At 37.8% G+C, this 16033-nt stretch overlaps 1 protein-coding gene across 2 annotated transcripts in view; it reads left to right on the forward strand.

Moving 5' to 3' along the window:
* The window catches only part of TENM1 (teneurin transmembrane protein 1), a 252595-nt gene that overhangs the window by 83364 nt on the left and 153198 nt on the right, over positions 1-16033 (forward strand). For both annotated transcript variants that reach the window (XM_075720809.1, XM_075720810.1), the window contains exon 3: positions 6986-7226. In XM_075720809.1, coding sequence (XP_075576924.1) covers positions 6986-7226 — 241 coding nt within the window. The remainder of the gene's footprint in view (positions 1-6985; positions 7227-16033) is intronic.

Genomic DNA, 16033 nt, shown 5'->3' on the forward strand with positions numbered 1-16033 from the left:
AGCAATAAATCACTGCCTTTCCTTGTCTAATGAGTTCTAACCTCCGTTCTTTTGCCTGAAAAATTCTCCCACATCTTTCTGCACCTGAGTCAAGAAACAGTTTGTTTGCAGAGACACTTCTGAGACACTTGTGATTTATTTTCCAAAACACTATGAGATCTCCAGTATTTTTTTTCACTTTTATCACGCTACTAACTGATGTTTTACCAGAAATAGAGCCCAGCAGTGTTACCGTCCTGACATGCAACAGTAATGGCAAATTCATGCAAAAGTCCTGCTAATGAAAATTCCTTATGCTTTCTGTTGCTAGAAGTTTTAAGGCATTGATACTTAATATCAATATCATATGCAGGTAATAAAGTCCATTTATACCATTTGATTTGTGAAGATTTTCTAGTAGACTTCAAGTAATCCAGCATTTGTTTTGTTAGAAATGGACCAAAAATGTAAATTAAAATAATGGGAAAATCCCAGGCTCATGTTAGTCTACCTAAATAAATATGGACTCCAGAAGGAATTTTAGCTGAGTTTAGCACTATTTCACAAGAAATTGTATTAAACGGAATCAAAGAAACATGAAACATTTACTTCTGCAAAAGCAACAGTGTTTTAAACAGAGACCTGCTGGTGATGCTCCCGTTGTTCCTTTTTAGCCTGGTGCACAAAACGGGGTAGTTATGTTTTTGTAAAGTTTCCTAGAATTAGGGCCGTAATGAGTGTTTACAAAAATGTAGTCACTCAGGTCTTAAAATAAAAGTTTTGATTGATAATGTAAAAATAGACAAGGAATTGCTGCATAGCCATCGTAAGAAGTCCTTACTGTCATTGTAGCTTATATGTAGAATAGATTTTTTTCCTACATTGTTAGACCGTACAACATTCAATGTAAATGTTACTTGTGTTTTACGAAGGGTTGAATTGCCATTATATTTGATTTTTAAATATGGCTAAACTTGGAAATGCTGAAGGAGACTTAAGTTTCTGTTAGCATTAGGAAACTATTAGAATTCTTATTTTACCAAATCTCTTTCTGTTAAAATGATCCACAAATTACGAGTTAGAAGCCGTTACTGTGTGTGTGTATAGTTGTAAGGGATTCAAGGGAATTGAACATATGTGATACTGAGAACATAAAGGAAACATTTCATGGGATCCATATGAACACATTGGACTGAGTGTTTAAGCATTACGCATCATTTGTTTGACATCATTAACAATATTATAATGTAAATCCAGCTGTATTTTATGCTCATTGGTGCCATTCGAAGTACGTGGCATAAGACGTCTGTTAATTTTTCTTTGGAAGTAAAGTGCTGTGTTTTCAGCGCAGCCAAAATAATGATGTGGAGGATTCATTCTACTCTTAGAGTGGCAGTATGGTGTGAAATTATATGCTTGGCTATTTGAGAGCACACCTGTACTCATAAATAAAGTGCCCAGAGCCCCTTGATGGTCCCCAGTGCTTAACTGGTCCCTCCCTCCCTCAGCCTGTTCTGGGCCGTCCCACCCGGCTCAGCAAGGAAAGTCGGCTGCCGCAGGGGCGAGCTCAGAGCACCTTGGGCATGGGCAGCAGGCTGGGGTGGGAAGTGCTATCGGTCTCTGGAGGTCTCTAAACCTCTTCTATTTAGTAGGGAAACTTTGGGTCTGTACGACCTTTAGTTTATCAGCTTTCATTACATTATAAACTTTGTTTTGCATAAAACCATATGGTTTGTAGAATTCTTTAGAGATGTTTGATATTTTATATTCTGGAAGATTTACTGTGTAGTAAGGCTGAGAAAATTATATACAGCAAAACAATAATCTAAAGGTAAATTCATATTAAAAGTACTGGTTAGATACTTTTATATCCTACTGGTCTGACAAAGCTAGTGAAGCAAAGGATTTTGCAAGTAAGGTAGGCCAACTAAATGTTGAGCTACATCAGAAGGAGCAAGTGTAGAACAGATTATTGAAACACAAAGTAAATTTATACATCAATAGAGCAATTTCATACACAGTGTTTTTTCCATATTCACCTTTTCTCAAAATATGTGACAGCAAAAATAAAAGGAATTCAGAGATAGGCAAAAAACAATTAGGGGCTTAGTGAGGTCATTGGTGCATACATAGAAAAAGAATGATTTTAAACTTAGTATAGAAGGAAAGAATGTAAAGACTTACACAAAATCAGTAAATATATTAACAGGTAGCAGAGCCAGCACTCTGCAATGGTAGCACCTACATCTAATTCTTAGTTTGTCTTCTTAGACCCAGAGCATAAATCTCATTGTAAAATTGAGAATTTTTATTCTATGCTTTTTAGCTCTAGTCTTAAACATTCAGGTTCTTCGTCTTCCCTGCACGGAATCTTTGCCAGTTCTTCATTGCCCATTTGTATAAGTTGGGCATAGTGCTCTGGGCCTAATCCTTCCATACAGTTGGATTGTGTCAGACACGCCTTCCTGCATGATGCAGATATACCTGTTCCAAGGCTCTATTTAGATAAATAGCATTATGCTCCTTCATCTCTGCTTGAGAAAAAATTACAGATTCGTTTGTAACTGAGCAGTAGTATACCCATAGAACTTTTAAATAACTAAGCTCTCTGAACATATATTGCTATTTTGTTCATTAAATAACGGATTGCAAGCTAATTCATACTCAGCTGAGACATGTCTAGTTAAAAAAAAAAAGAAAATCCAAACATACCAATAAATAATGAATTTAGGAACTGAAAAAATTAAAATATCTCAAAAGCACTACAGGTTAGATGCAAACCTTTTAAGGTTCATTACTTTTTAATATATTCTCTCTGATATACTTCACTTAGTATGTATACAAGCTATTGTAGTCTTGTCAGTAATTGATAAAACAGTTCAATTAACCCCTCTTTCTATGTGGATCCAAAAAGTATAGTAAAGTATACTTTATAACTATTAGGAAAATACTTCAGCAAAGGCCTGGCTTGTTTTCAAAACTAATTTTTAATCAGGTGCTAACTAGTTGATAAAACTGCTTATTTCATTTTTGCCAGTCTATAAAGCAATTTAGCTCCATGTTTATGATTGCAAAGGCATTTTAGCCTGACTCTTATGGAAAATGAGTTTATGTTCATGCTGCTCATGTCCATTGGTCTGTGCCTCCAATAACTTTTGAGTGGAATGGCAGCGCTCAACCAACATGGCAGAGTAAGGGGAGTACCTAAGTTAATTAACTTCCCACTTTCTGTACAGTAGAGGCCTAGTAAAAAAGCAAGATCTGAATTATTGCATCTCCTGAAGGAAAAAGTAGTGGTAGTAGAACTCAGCAGGTGAAGAGGAGCTGTTGAGGTCTGTGCTCCATAACCGTAGGATACCAGGCTCCGTTGTACAACTGCCACAGAGCAGCGTGTTCAGTATTCATCAAGGGCTGTCCAAAAGAATGAGGCAGAACCAAAGAAGAAGAAACGTTCAGGACAGAAGCAGAACTCCTCCCTTCAAACTTTAAAGAAAGGAGAGCAAGTAGAAATCCTTCAGACTAGCAGAATTACAAGGAAGGTGTTTCTTCTTTATAGCTAGCATCAATACAGCGGTTTCTCTTTTGGAGTGAGTGTGAGGAGTTTGGGAAGCATCTCAAAATGATAACAAATAATAAACAAATGATAACATCGTTATTGAAGAATGAAGGCAAAACCCCTAAAAATAAAAAAGGGAAGGGGAGGGAAGAAGTTTAAGTGGAGTTTGTGGAGTGGATGGGCAGTGTGCAAGTTAGAGTAAAACAAAGCAGATCCAATATGCAAAAAAGCAGCAGAATGTTTTATAGAACTTTCAGGAACCATCACAGTTCTAGATGTGCTCTGCTGAAATGAGAGAACTATTTAAAAATAATGAATTCTCAGGGGAAAGAATTTAGACATTTTCTAAACAGCCCCTTCTGTCTGTAAAAAATTGGGCTAAATGCAAGTGCAGATGAGAAGGCCAATAGTGAGGACCAAGAGCATCTCTTCTCCCTTGGACACTCCACAGATGAAAATCGGATTGGAAGCAAATTATTGAAATTTAAAGTTTGAGCTGAAATCATGTTTTGTAGTTACATTTTGGATGGATGGAAACTTCTACCATGTCAGTGACCACATTGAAAACAAATAATGCTGTATTTGCATGTCATGCACAGACTTTTTGGTGTAAAAAAAAATTTAAAATCTGAACATCATTAGCAACCATTAAAAATAAACCCAGGAGTTGTTATGGATAGCATTGTGCTGAACAATAGCAATGGGATAAAAATTCATAGCTAAGCTAATTTCTATATTACTCCCATACATTTTGGAAACTTGTTGGATTTAGACAAATTATCTTGTTTAGTATCACTTTTTAGGTATTTAAATGATATTACATTAAGTTATTTTACAGAGTCTACTATTCAGAGTCCTGAAGAATCATAACAGTGCATATTTAGATATAATGCTGCTTTATATCCCAAGCAACATTTTTTTGTTGTATAAAAATAAATTTAATGTGATGTAGACTTAGTTTCAAGCAAAATAAAAGTAACTTTGCCAAATTAGAAAGTCTGTAAAAACTAATTGGAAACTCAGGCTGATTCTCAGCGTAATGAATTTGCATTGCTTCACTGAAGTGAAGGTCTGATGCAGAGACTTGTCTTTAAATCACCAAAATACTTCAGAATCTGATGTGTGGTTTTCTGTGATGCCAGTAGCTGGATGAAGGGGTGACAAGTGTGATAATTAAAAAGGAATCCCCCAGGAAATCTGATGCATTAATGTATTGTGATAAATTGCGCTGGGAGATATAAGGTAGCCTACCAACCAGAAATACTTTATGGTTCGCAAAGCAGAACCGGTCTATTCCGTGGAACAAACTAAACTATTTGTTAGATAATTGCATGCTATTGACAGGATAGAGACAGTACAGATAAAAGGGGAAGAAAGGAACTAAAAGATGTGTTGCCGTATAGATGATACTTTTTTTTCCCATTTACCTAGAGAAGCAGTCACCTTGCCTGCTCGGCATTTACTGCATAGCTTTTGATGTACCTCGTAGAGTCTCTACGTGTTCTGGCAAAGATCAGCAATTTTCTAACAGGACAGTGGCACAACCATTAAAATGACTTGTCATGCAAATTATAGGATGTATCATAATCCTGCAAATTTTCTGTAGAGTGGATTTAAGATTGATACCACTAAGTAAGGGAATGTCATTGATCAAATACTTGAGGATGCTGGACATCAAATATTATGTCCAAAATTTGGGTAGCTTTCAATTCTAAAATAGCAGGATACAGGATTTACGGAGATTAATTATTGTATGAAAGTGCCTTAGCAGATTATTTGAGAGCTCTGGACTGTTGACTCCAGTGATTTAATTTACTGGGGTCTCCAATTTTCTAATATGCTTAGAAATGCTTTTCTGGTATATGCAAACTAATATTACAACGTAAACCTTAATGCAGCTGTAAGAATGCTGCCTTGATAAAAGATCAATGAAATTAAAAGGATTAGGCCTGGGCCAAATCCGTAACAGCTTTGCTTACCACAGCATAGAAAAGCTTATGTGAAGCGCTGAACAACCTTGTTTCTCCAGTTGGGGTAAATTGTGACTGTCACCGAGAAAAAAGTGCTTTTTTTCCACCAGCTGTTCCAAGAAGGGAAGGGGCACGCTTTCATATTTGACCTTGAAGACACATCATGTCATAATTTAAAGAAAGCGTGTGTTGCAAATGGATGGCAACAACAGTTCCTTGCAGGGAATTTTTGCAGGTTCATCAGAGCTCCGCTCCAGCTGGTTTTGTGCAAATTTAACTGGACATCTGCGAAGGTAAAAGGGAGTGTGAGGGTGAGTGTAGAAATGGGACAAAGCCGCGTTAAGACACTGGGGTAAATTAGCGGGAAGAGTTTCAGGTTAACAGCTTCGCAGTTCACCCAATCTGGCAGCAATTTTTATCGGCATCTTCTTTGCAAAGTATTTGTTACTGTTCTTTTAAAAAGGGATTTCTTGCCTTGATTCTCCGTAGCTGTGTTTCTTGCTGTACTGAGAGGCTTTGGAGACTCCTGTGGGAAGTAGAGAAAACAGGATTTTATTGTCTCCTCAAAGTACCATCACACCGTATTTGTACCTTGGTTGTCTTTTGCAGGAGGATTCAAGCTCACCGGCACAGGCTGAGCCTCCTTAAAGCCGTGTAGCGGTGCTGGCACGGGGCAGGACCCCCCGGTTCCAGCGTCCTCCTCGGGTGCTTGAGGGCAGCGCCGAGGGTCCCGGAGGGCAGCGGCAGCACAGGCAGCGGGGCCGCGGGTGCCCACCACGCGCGTCGGTCGCTCCGGCTCCTTCGCAGCCTGCTCCGGGGGCTGGGAGCTCATTGCCAGCTCATCTGCCTTCAGCTGCCGCAGGACCTTTTCTCCGGGTGCCTGGATCATTAGTGCTTCAGACAGGCTTTGAGAGGGCCTTTTCCGAGGTCTCGTTTAACAAATGCAGTAACGGACCCGTGGAAATGCGTTAACCTTGTTTCATGAAAGATGTTTGTTAGGTGGTAGGAATTACTCAATTATTTTCTCTCTTGATTTGAAGTGCAAGACTAATTATTTTATATTCTGTGTCTATTTCGTTCACAGACGTTCTTAAATGAGATTTATGCCTCATGAAGTCAGTTGGTATCTGTGCTGCAATTCAGTGTCAGCTTGATTTATTTGTTCTTTGCCCGCCTCCCCAAAAAATCCTGTGACAAATTAAGTGAATGTTGTATCTTCTTTTCTTTTTTCCCTTTTCTTTGTTTTTTGTTGAACTACCGAACCGCAGTGCTGGAGGGTGTGTGACTATGTCTGATACTCTCCGTTTCAATAGAGTATTATATCTTAAATTATTTCATATGTTGCAATATTTTACAGGCAACCGGGTTAACAACGTGATAAAGCGCAATGCTTTAATCCCAATAAATACGATATGACGCTCATGCTCTCTTCTTAAAATAAGACCCCTCTGTGGGTTTCTTTGCCTTTTTGTTGTTTCAGATATGCCAGGTAGCCCACACAACCAGTTCACCTTCAGACCCCTCCCGCCGCCGCCCCCACCGCCGCACGCGTGTACCTGTGCCAGAAAACCGCCTGCAGCGGCTGACTCTCTCCAGAGAAGGTCCATGACCACCCGCAGCCAGCCCAGCCCCGCTGCCCCGACTCCCCCCACCAGCACGCAAGATTCGGTGCATCTCCACAACAGCTGGGTCTTGAACAGCAACATACCGCTGGAAACCAGGTACAGAGCAACCTCTTGTACACAGCGTATCCCAAATGTTTAAAAAAAAAAAAGGTGGGGAGAAGGCCTGACGTTGACGTGAGCTGATGATGAGCTCAAGTTTGTCGTTCAGGGCCGGTGCATTTTGATTTGAGGCCATGTCGTGTAGCCACGCGAGGCCTAGTTTACTTGATTCATCTAGATCAACGCTCGTAAAAGCACGTGTTCTGCAAAGTTTTGGAAGGCATCGATTTCCTTAAGGCGCGTAGATTGCCGAGGTATTTTAGAGTTGGTGCGGTCAGGATTCGTGCCTGTGTACTTGTCTCGCCCTCCCACGTTCTCCCAGGGCCATTTTGTAATCAGCAAATTAATCGGTGTGCTCTGGCACTTCTGGCGTCAGTCACTGTTCAGGCTGTAGCTTTCCTGTGGATAAGATAGGAAATGATACTAAAATACTACTTTCCTCAACGCGTATTTAAACACCTTATTGCATATATACACAAAGAATCTAATTTAGTAATAATTTGCTAATGGAGAAATGATACAGGCCCAAGACAGGGATTGAGCATGGAGAGCCTTACCTCTGGGAGCTGGGGAAGGGAGAGTTCAACTTCAGGATCATTCACAATTTACACAAATAATCTACTCTGAAAAATAATTGAAAGCAAATGCATTCTGTATTCAGCAATCCTGTGTTTCAGTACCCAAAGTTCTGCCACAGAGGTAAATACAGAGTTTCCTCTGACTTCTTGGCTATAATAAGCTTTTGTTCCTGATAACTGTTAGCTAATTTGATGGCTTTCAACTCCAGCTGTGTTTGCTGGCTTGATGCTTAAAACAAGCCCTTGATTTTCTACAACCTTCTTCCTCTTCATTGTGAGCAGAGCACCAAGAAGTTTTGACTAGGGTTTGCTTTGGGGTTTGGCATTTTTAAAACATGTAAAGTGCATGACTGTCTGTGAAAGTTGTGTTTGGTGAAACAGATTCATATCTGACCTCCAGCTAATCTGGTCCAGAGAATATAAGGTATTATGCATAGAAATGTTTTATTTTTAATACGCGTATGTCCAAGGGCCAGTTATCACAATTAATTACTGAAACCTAAATTTTGTTCTTTTATAAGAAAGTTCTTTTTATTTTATTAAAAAACTTAATTTTAGTATACAGCTTTAAAAACTGCTGCTAATCAGAAGTGTCAAATTAAGTTTTTCTTCTCTGAAAGACTATTAATTTGGGATTGAAGAATAAGCTGATTCATTCTGAAATAAAACTTTCCTTATTTGTCTTAAGGACAAATCACAAAAAGAATCAAGGAGGATGGAAACTTTTCTCCAAAAGTGAACATGAACAAAATTTTAGTTCAGCTATTCCTTCTAGAGCTAGAAGTCTCTGTTTACATAATTTTATAAAGATAAATCTCTGTCATTTCTGGTGTAACAAGCTTATATATTCTATACTTTCTGCGGCATATAAGGCTGATCCCCGGGCATTCTGTACCCGTTAAGTACCTTTTGGTTCTCTTCAATTAACAGCTAGGTAGATCTTGTTCAGCCTTTCTGCATCCCTATTCACTATATTCTTGTCAGACCTCATTGGGGAAAATGCTTTGCAATTTTAAGTCTCTTTTGAGTTCAGTTTAATTTTTCTGGTTTCTTATTATTTTTGCAAGTTTGAAACTTCTGATAAAGGACAAATACATAGATATATAGTTGTATCTCTAATTACATAATTGGACACTGATGACCGGGCTGTGCGGTGGATTCAGGAATTCAGACTGGAAAACGTACTGCGGGCTACATGGTAGCGGTTCACAAAGTCTGGGAAATTTCCACATTCCTACCCTTCGGTGGTTGTTTCAGCTGATTTCATGCACCCTCTGGTAGCTAGCTGCAGCCTCTTATGAAGCTGGCTGAAAGGCTATTTAATCTGAAAGTGGAATCTGTGAGACCGTTTGCCAAGATGTATCTGCAGTTTCTGTGCAGACAAGTGATATAGCAGGGGAACATTGTAATGAAAAACATTTGTGATCGCTGCTTCCCAGAAGTCTATAGTACACAATACAGCCTTAGAGAAAAAGAAAGGCTGGCAGCCTGGTTTTTTTCTTCCTTTAAAACGGAATGATTCAGCTAGAATTGAATAAATACTTCGGCCTAATACCTGGATTCTCTTGCTTTCCTTCTCCATTAATGTTTAGCTGCCCATTAAAAATAATCCTGCAAAATAAAGGGGAACATGTCAATGGCAGCTGTATTTCTGTGCTAAATCTTTAATAGTACCAAATCTACCTAATATGTACATATCTAGTATGTCTAAGCAGATTTTGGTTTTTTAATTTGGAACATTCGCAATCAAAAAGAAGACTTAGTAATGTATTCCCTAGTAATAACTAGGTGAAAATCAGAATGCACATGTTCAGCTTTTCTTCCAACTGTATCTCCTGTTAATCCATAAACAGCACATGTGTTTGCATGGGTTATCTACAGCCACATAATATTAAAGAATTTTCAGACAGGAAAAGATTTCCTAGAGCTAATCGTGTGACTGTAAATCCTGTTCACTATGGACAGTCAGAAATGAAGCAAGTTTATGAGTCTGCTTATAATGATAATGTGTCATATTTATGTGAAAGAAAATTCTGCAGTTCTGAAAATGTTTTCAATACTCTGATTAAACACATATTCTTATGTAATTAGAATTTGAAACCCTAGATTAGACTGCAAAGGGCTGCAGTAAAGATATGTACTGAGGTGTGTGTTCTGAAAGTTTCTTTTGTGGCATAAAAATTTGTTATATTTTTATAGAAAAGGGCAAATCAGAAATTCTGTTTTGTCCTTCATAGAGGTGTTATATGCACGGTCTAATCCACAAAACAGTTTTGTCAGGACCCAGCTTACTAGCCCAAGTGTTTAATGAGGAGACTGACTTGGAAAGGCAAAATTACTTGTTCAAGTTCACCCAAGCTTTTGGCAAAGCCAAAAATAGAGTCTGGATGTATGTCATTGCCAAGGCCAGTTCTCTAACTCTGGCAGTTATTCTGATGATAAGCAACCCAAATGAAAATAAGAATTAGGAACACCTTTAAAACTTCAGAGGACATGTCATAGAATAGCTGGTGATGAAGAAAGTGGAGAAGAGCCGTACCTGTAGGAGGTGTAAGGGCTCAAACTGCCGACCGACTGCGCTGCAGCCTTCAGCGCGGTAAGGTGCCTGTAAATGCAAATGCGGGCTCTATCTGTATGCATGCACGTACAGTCTGGAAAAAAAACGTATTTATTATTAAAATGACTTATGAACATGAAGTAATTTCATTGTCACACAGAAAAATAATTTGTAAGTATTGCCAGAAAAAGACTGCAAGGAACTCTCACACCACATAAAAACACAGGAAACATCGATTCTCTTTTTTTAGGATAATGTTATTGGGCTCTTACATAAATTGATTTTTTTTTTGTTCTTCTCCCCCAGAATAAAGTAGTTGCAGCCTATTGCCTATTCCCTTCCTTTCCACTAAAATAATTGTTTTTTCAGGCTTCATAGCTACTTTGCTCTAATGTTTCAAATCTTATGATTTACAGTGGAATACATTGTCATTATCTCCAACAGCCCCATCTGAACATAGCTTACTACTTTATATGGAGTATGTATTAAACCCTTAAAATTCAAAGGAGTGTTTGTCATTTTCTCCATGTCCTGTGAGTTGACTCAGTATTTGTTGCCATATCTTGCTTTTTTTGTGAGTTCCTTTTTCTGGTGTTTGCTACTTATTTTCCCACTTCAGTCAAATTACCAAATATAAGAAGAAAAAACGAGATGGTAAATAGGGATTTTTACCTGACATTATTTCTGATCCTCCCTATAGTCCGTTACAGTTCCCTCATGGATAAACCATTGGACACACTTATTTTGAGTAAAGTTTTCCATTTAGATTACCCAAGCATTAGAATTTTTAAGTTTTCTGTCTAAACGTCAAAACTTACCTAATTTTGATTTTGTTTCAAAGTGTTTATTTTTAGTCCTGTTTTGTGCTTCAGTATTTTACGTATCTGCTTGTTCCTTCCTTTTTTAAATCAAATTTCTTTCTAGTTCCTCTAACCCATTTAGCAGTGTTGGCAGTAAGGTTAATGCTGTGCTGAATGGACTGAAATCTCCCTTCGCTGCACTGGCAATGAGCCAAGTACTGTGGAAAAAGACAGCTTAATTTAAGCAATCTTATCACCATGGTAATAGCTCCTCTAAGGGGACAGTGAGGTACCAGACCATGAACCTGAGATTCAATTATCATTAATTTATATAAAACTTTGAAGTACTAGAATAATAAGAGAAGTATTTGGGTTTCAAGGCAGTTACGATTTTTAGTTACTATTCAGCAATATTTCAGAGCCCTAAAGTTTGATTATGGCTCTAAACACTTAAAAACTTTGAGAGTTTTGGAGTTCAAGAAGTTTATTCAGCTCATCATACAGATGGAGTCGTTCCTTTCTGTATTATATAGTTATTTAAGGTGCGTATTTAAGACTATCTGGATTTCTGTTTTCCTATAAATATCATCTCGTTTATAATTCTGTTTAGTATAGGGGAGATCTTGACAACTATCACTTATCAAGAGATTTATTCTGTATTATGGTTTTCCCTTGTTCTTTTTTAGTCAAGCTCATAATTATTTGTGCTCTTCAAAAAGTACATTGATAGCCTTTCAAATCACAGAAACCTGTACGTACTCACTTCCTCTTTAAGCTGGAGCCGTGCTAAAAGCGGAAATAATTAAGGAAAAATGCATATATAAATACACACTCACACGGTTCAGCGTGAGTTCTTGGAAGGTTTATTCATTCGCCTTGGTCTCTTCATTTGAGCATCTTGTGAACCTTGCCCCGATGCCGAGATACAGAAAGCACTTTTGTGCCTTCCTTTTTCCCAGTTCAAGGTTTCCATAGCAAACGGAACAGCTTTTACAGCTCCCGAGGCACACAGGTGTTGATGATCATAAACCACCAAGCAGGGAGACAATTACTATTCGAGCAATGCAATTCATTAGAACTTGTTTGAGAATGGAGCCTACTCCCGAGTTCAATGACCAGGCTTGTGGTTAGTCCAAGAATAAATGCAGGGGAGGGCTGCGTTTATGATCTTCCCTTCAAATCAGGTTGGTCAGTATTTGCTATTATGACATTTCACTCGTATTTTGTCATTTTCTAGCTAATTAAGCAATAAATCTAACCTATAGAGAGGCTGGCCATATTAAAAACAGACACATGGCAAGGGTTTTAAATTCAGTCCGAGTCCCATGTGTTTTCACTGCATAGCAGAAAAGATCTAAAAATATTTAGGACTTCTGAATTGTAAAAGATAAATTGAAAACTGTAAACATGACCAGGAACTTAAAATAAAAGCTGTAAATATGACCCTAAATTAAATCATGTGAGAATGAAAGCATCTTTTATGGAAATAAAAATATAACCATTTGTCAGCTACAATGAAGTACAATTTTCATGTCAGCAGCAGTGGCACTTGCGGGTCCTTCTTTTGAATAATTTGAGATCCAGTCACTAAGGACAATAAGGCGATTTAAATTGTCCATATACTCTACTGTAGTTTTTCTTTGGGAGAAGCTCTGGTGTGGGCTTCCCTGGAACAGTGGGATAGTATTTGTATGCGTAAGGGGGTTTTGTGCAGGCGTAATAACTGAACAATCACTTGAACTTGAACAATCACGCTGCTGATACTCTTCGCTCATTATTTTGAATAAAGGAACAGTATATAAAGTTATAACTAAAAGTGAAGATATGTTGTTGCTTTATGGCCACCAATAAGCAAGCAGCCTGTTAGCTTTCTATGAAACAAGGTGTTTTCCTTTACAAAACCAGAAGCAGACTGAATGTAAATTTTGAAAGAGAAAGATAATTACAGGTTAATACAAAGGGTCTAGGCTGATTTGGAAAACAGAGACTGTGAGAAAGGATCAGAGATATGCAAAAGATTTTATCTTTTCATTTCAAAGAAAATCGCATGTTTATGTGTAATGTTACTGCCCAGAAATGTGTATCTATCCCTCGGATAGCTACTCCTAGGAAATCTGTTTTGGAAGACTGAATAGTATTCACATTAGTTAATGTGATACACCTCTTGTCAGCTAAAATTTGTGTTATTTGTCACAGTAGCTGTGCAGCTTGGCTTTAGACCATATGCAGGTGAGTGTAGATATTTGGAAGTACACTCAAGTAGTAGTGATAAAAGTCAGTTAGAATATGCATGAATACCCACAGGAGGAAATTCATAGCAAAGAGAACTGTGGGGCAACTACTTCTACTTCAGTTATCTCATTCCTTTCTTTGTTTTAAGTCATGCTTTTAACCATAGAATGTAAGCAACAAAATTACAATATTGGTATTTTTATCCTTCTATGGTTTCAAAGTACTGTGCAAATTTTACATACTATTCTTTATATGACTTTTGTAATTATTATTGTAAGTACTATTGTTCTCATTTTCCACATCAAAAATTTAAAATTTATTAAAAAAGATTAGAACAAACCACGAGCTTATTCCTTCCTTACCCCACGAATCTCCATGTGCATTGATCAGTTTTACTCAGCTGTTGTTTGAGTTGTAGTGCTAAAGGAAAGTTCTAAGCCACAGAAAAGCACTTTTGAAAACTACTGGATTAATGTAGCAATGTCACCATGTGTCATAATAATAAAGCCCATACTGATCTATACAAAAGTAATTTATGTCCCCAGTGGGGTAGTTTGGGGGGGGGGGGGGGGGGGGGTGTTGTTCTGTTTTGTTTTGGTGTCGTGTGTCACACACACACACACACACACACACTAAATAGCCAATGAAACCAGCAGACAGTTGTATTTTGGACAACTGTTCCATTTTAGAAGCTGTTCTTGACTGATTTTGGCACTGCCCTATATTTATATAGTAATTGTCCCAGATTTCTGCCAGGGACTTGGAAGTTTAGTCACCTGGTTAACAGGCTTAGCTTGCCTACGGCAAAAACAGACAAGTGAGTCGGCATCGTGTCACTTGTTGTTCTGTACTGAAGTGAAAAGTAAAGGATACGGATTCTTTTTACATCCTTTCACATCCAGGGTCACAGGGCTAAGTTTTCAAACACTATGCAAAGAAAACATGAGTGAGTAAAGGGAAGCAATTCTTTGTGAATGATTCAAAAGGCAAGTCCAGCTCAAAGAGGAAATTTTAACAACGCAGTTCTATTCCCAAAGACAAATCTCTAGGGGGTTTCAAATGTATTTCAATTATACATGTAAAACTAGAATGATAAAATAAATTAGATAAATAGTTTTTGTGGCCATTTCCCTCTTCTTTCACCCATGAGGATTCTTGTTCCTACAATTCGTGTACACAAAAAGGTAAAACAAGGCAGATAAAATTATAGGTCAGATTCTATCTAAAATCATAAGACATGTCTTATATTCACATACAGTTTTCCTGGGTTGGTTTTCAAGATGAGGGTATAGTGCATATATCTTTGTTGTCAGCTAGGTGTCTTGTTTTTATACTATACACTTACCTTAGAATAGTTGTCTTGTTTTTATACTATATAGTTTGCCGAGTACCATATGCGACATTTATAAACAGAGGTCCATATTCTGATTATTATCTAAGTTTAGAAGTTTCCTTTTTTTTCCCCCTCCCACTTTAGATACAGAATAGGATGGACAGAAAATCAGGAAAGAGCAAATTTCTGCTTCTTCCCGCTGTCACGGGAAATATTAAGTGACTTAAAAGGGTCAGGTAACAATGGGCTCATGGTTGATGTTTGCCAAAGTAGATGGGCAACTGTATCAGTTCCAAATCCCTTTTGGCTACCGTCTTTATGTATTTTCTGGTTATGCCAAAAATCAGAATCCTTCTTAGGTTTCAGCTCCTATACCTCTTAAAAATTCCCTTTGTGCTTCTGTTGACATCTAAAAGAATTACTTCAATTGCCTACATAAACATTGGTATAGATATACAGTTATATATAATATGCAGTTACAGATTTTAGTTGAAACTGAAAAATTTAAATGATTGAACTGAAGGCTGCTTAGTTTTCCTATTGCATAGCTGTGAAGCAATTTGTAATGCTTTAGGTAACTATTTTTTGAATGTGAAACACATACAAGTACAAATGTGTTCCTACTTGGTTTATCCGGGAGAAATGTAGACTAATTTTTTGGCCAAGGTATTGCAAGATTTGTGTTTCTGCTAACTCACCCAGTGTTTCACTTCCAAATCTGCTTTTGTTCTTCATATTTTTCCCTCTTACAAGCCTGTAGTTTTTAATGGAAATGGAAGGAAAACATGTTACAGGTACAAATGAAGGTGGACTTTTAGGCCTACAGATGCTAGGCACAGGGTAAATGCATCAAGCTTACAGAAGTGATATCAAGCCCTTGACGAAGTTGAGGGGACATTACTACAGTACTGGGATATAAAAATATTTTCTCAGAATTTAATTAAGGAATTCTGTGTGGGGTTAATCTGGTTTCTGTAATAGTATTACGTTACCGCCACATGAATTCAGTTGGGATGTTGCTTCATGTGTAGCTTTTATAAGACTTAAATTACCATTCCAGATAAGAAGCCAAAAGTACATAACAAAACATCCTGATAGAAAAGGGTGTAAAGAAAGAAATGAACTCCTGTTCTCTAACCTTCTGCTAGCTGAGAATTCATCATTTTTGTATGAACTGCCCTCTTGGAGTTACATGCCATTCCTCTTGAGGTTGAACAAGAGCACTTAGATGAGCCACATGAAACTGCTTCTTTACAGAAAGCAAGCTATTCTGTGATCAGCAGGACTAGGAGGTCTCATTTCAC

This window comes from Pelecanus crispus, chromosome 13, assembly GCF_030463565.1.
Source record: "Pelecanus crispus isolate bPelCri1 chromosome 13, bPelCri1.pri, whole genome shotgun sequence".
NCBI lineage: Eukaryota > Metazoa > Chordata > Aves > Pelecaniformes > Pelecanidae > Pelecanus > Pelecanus crispus.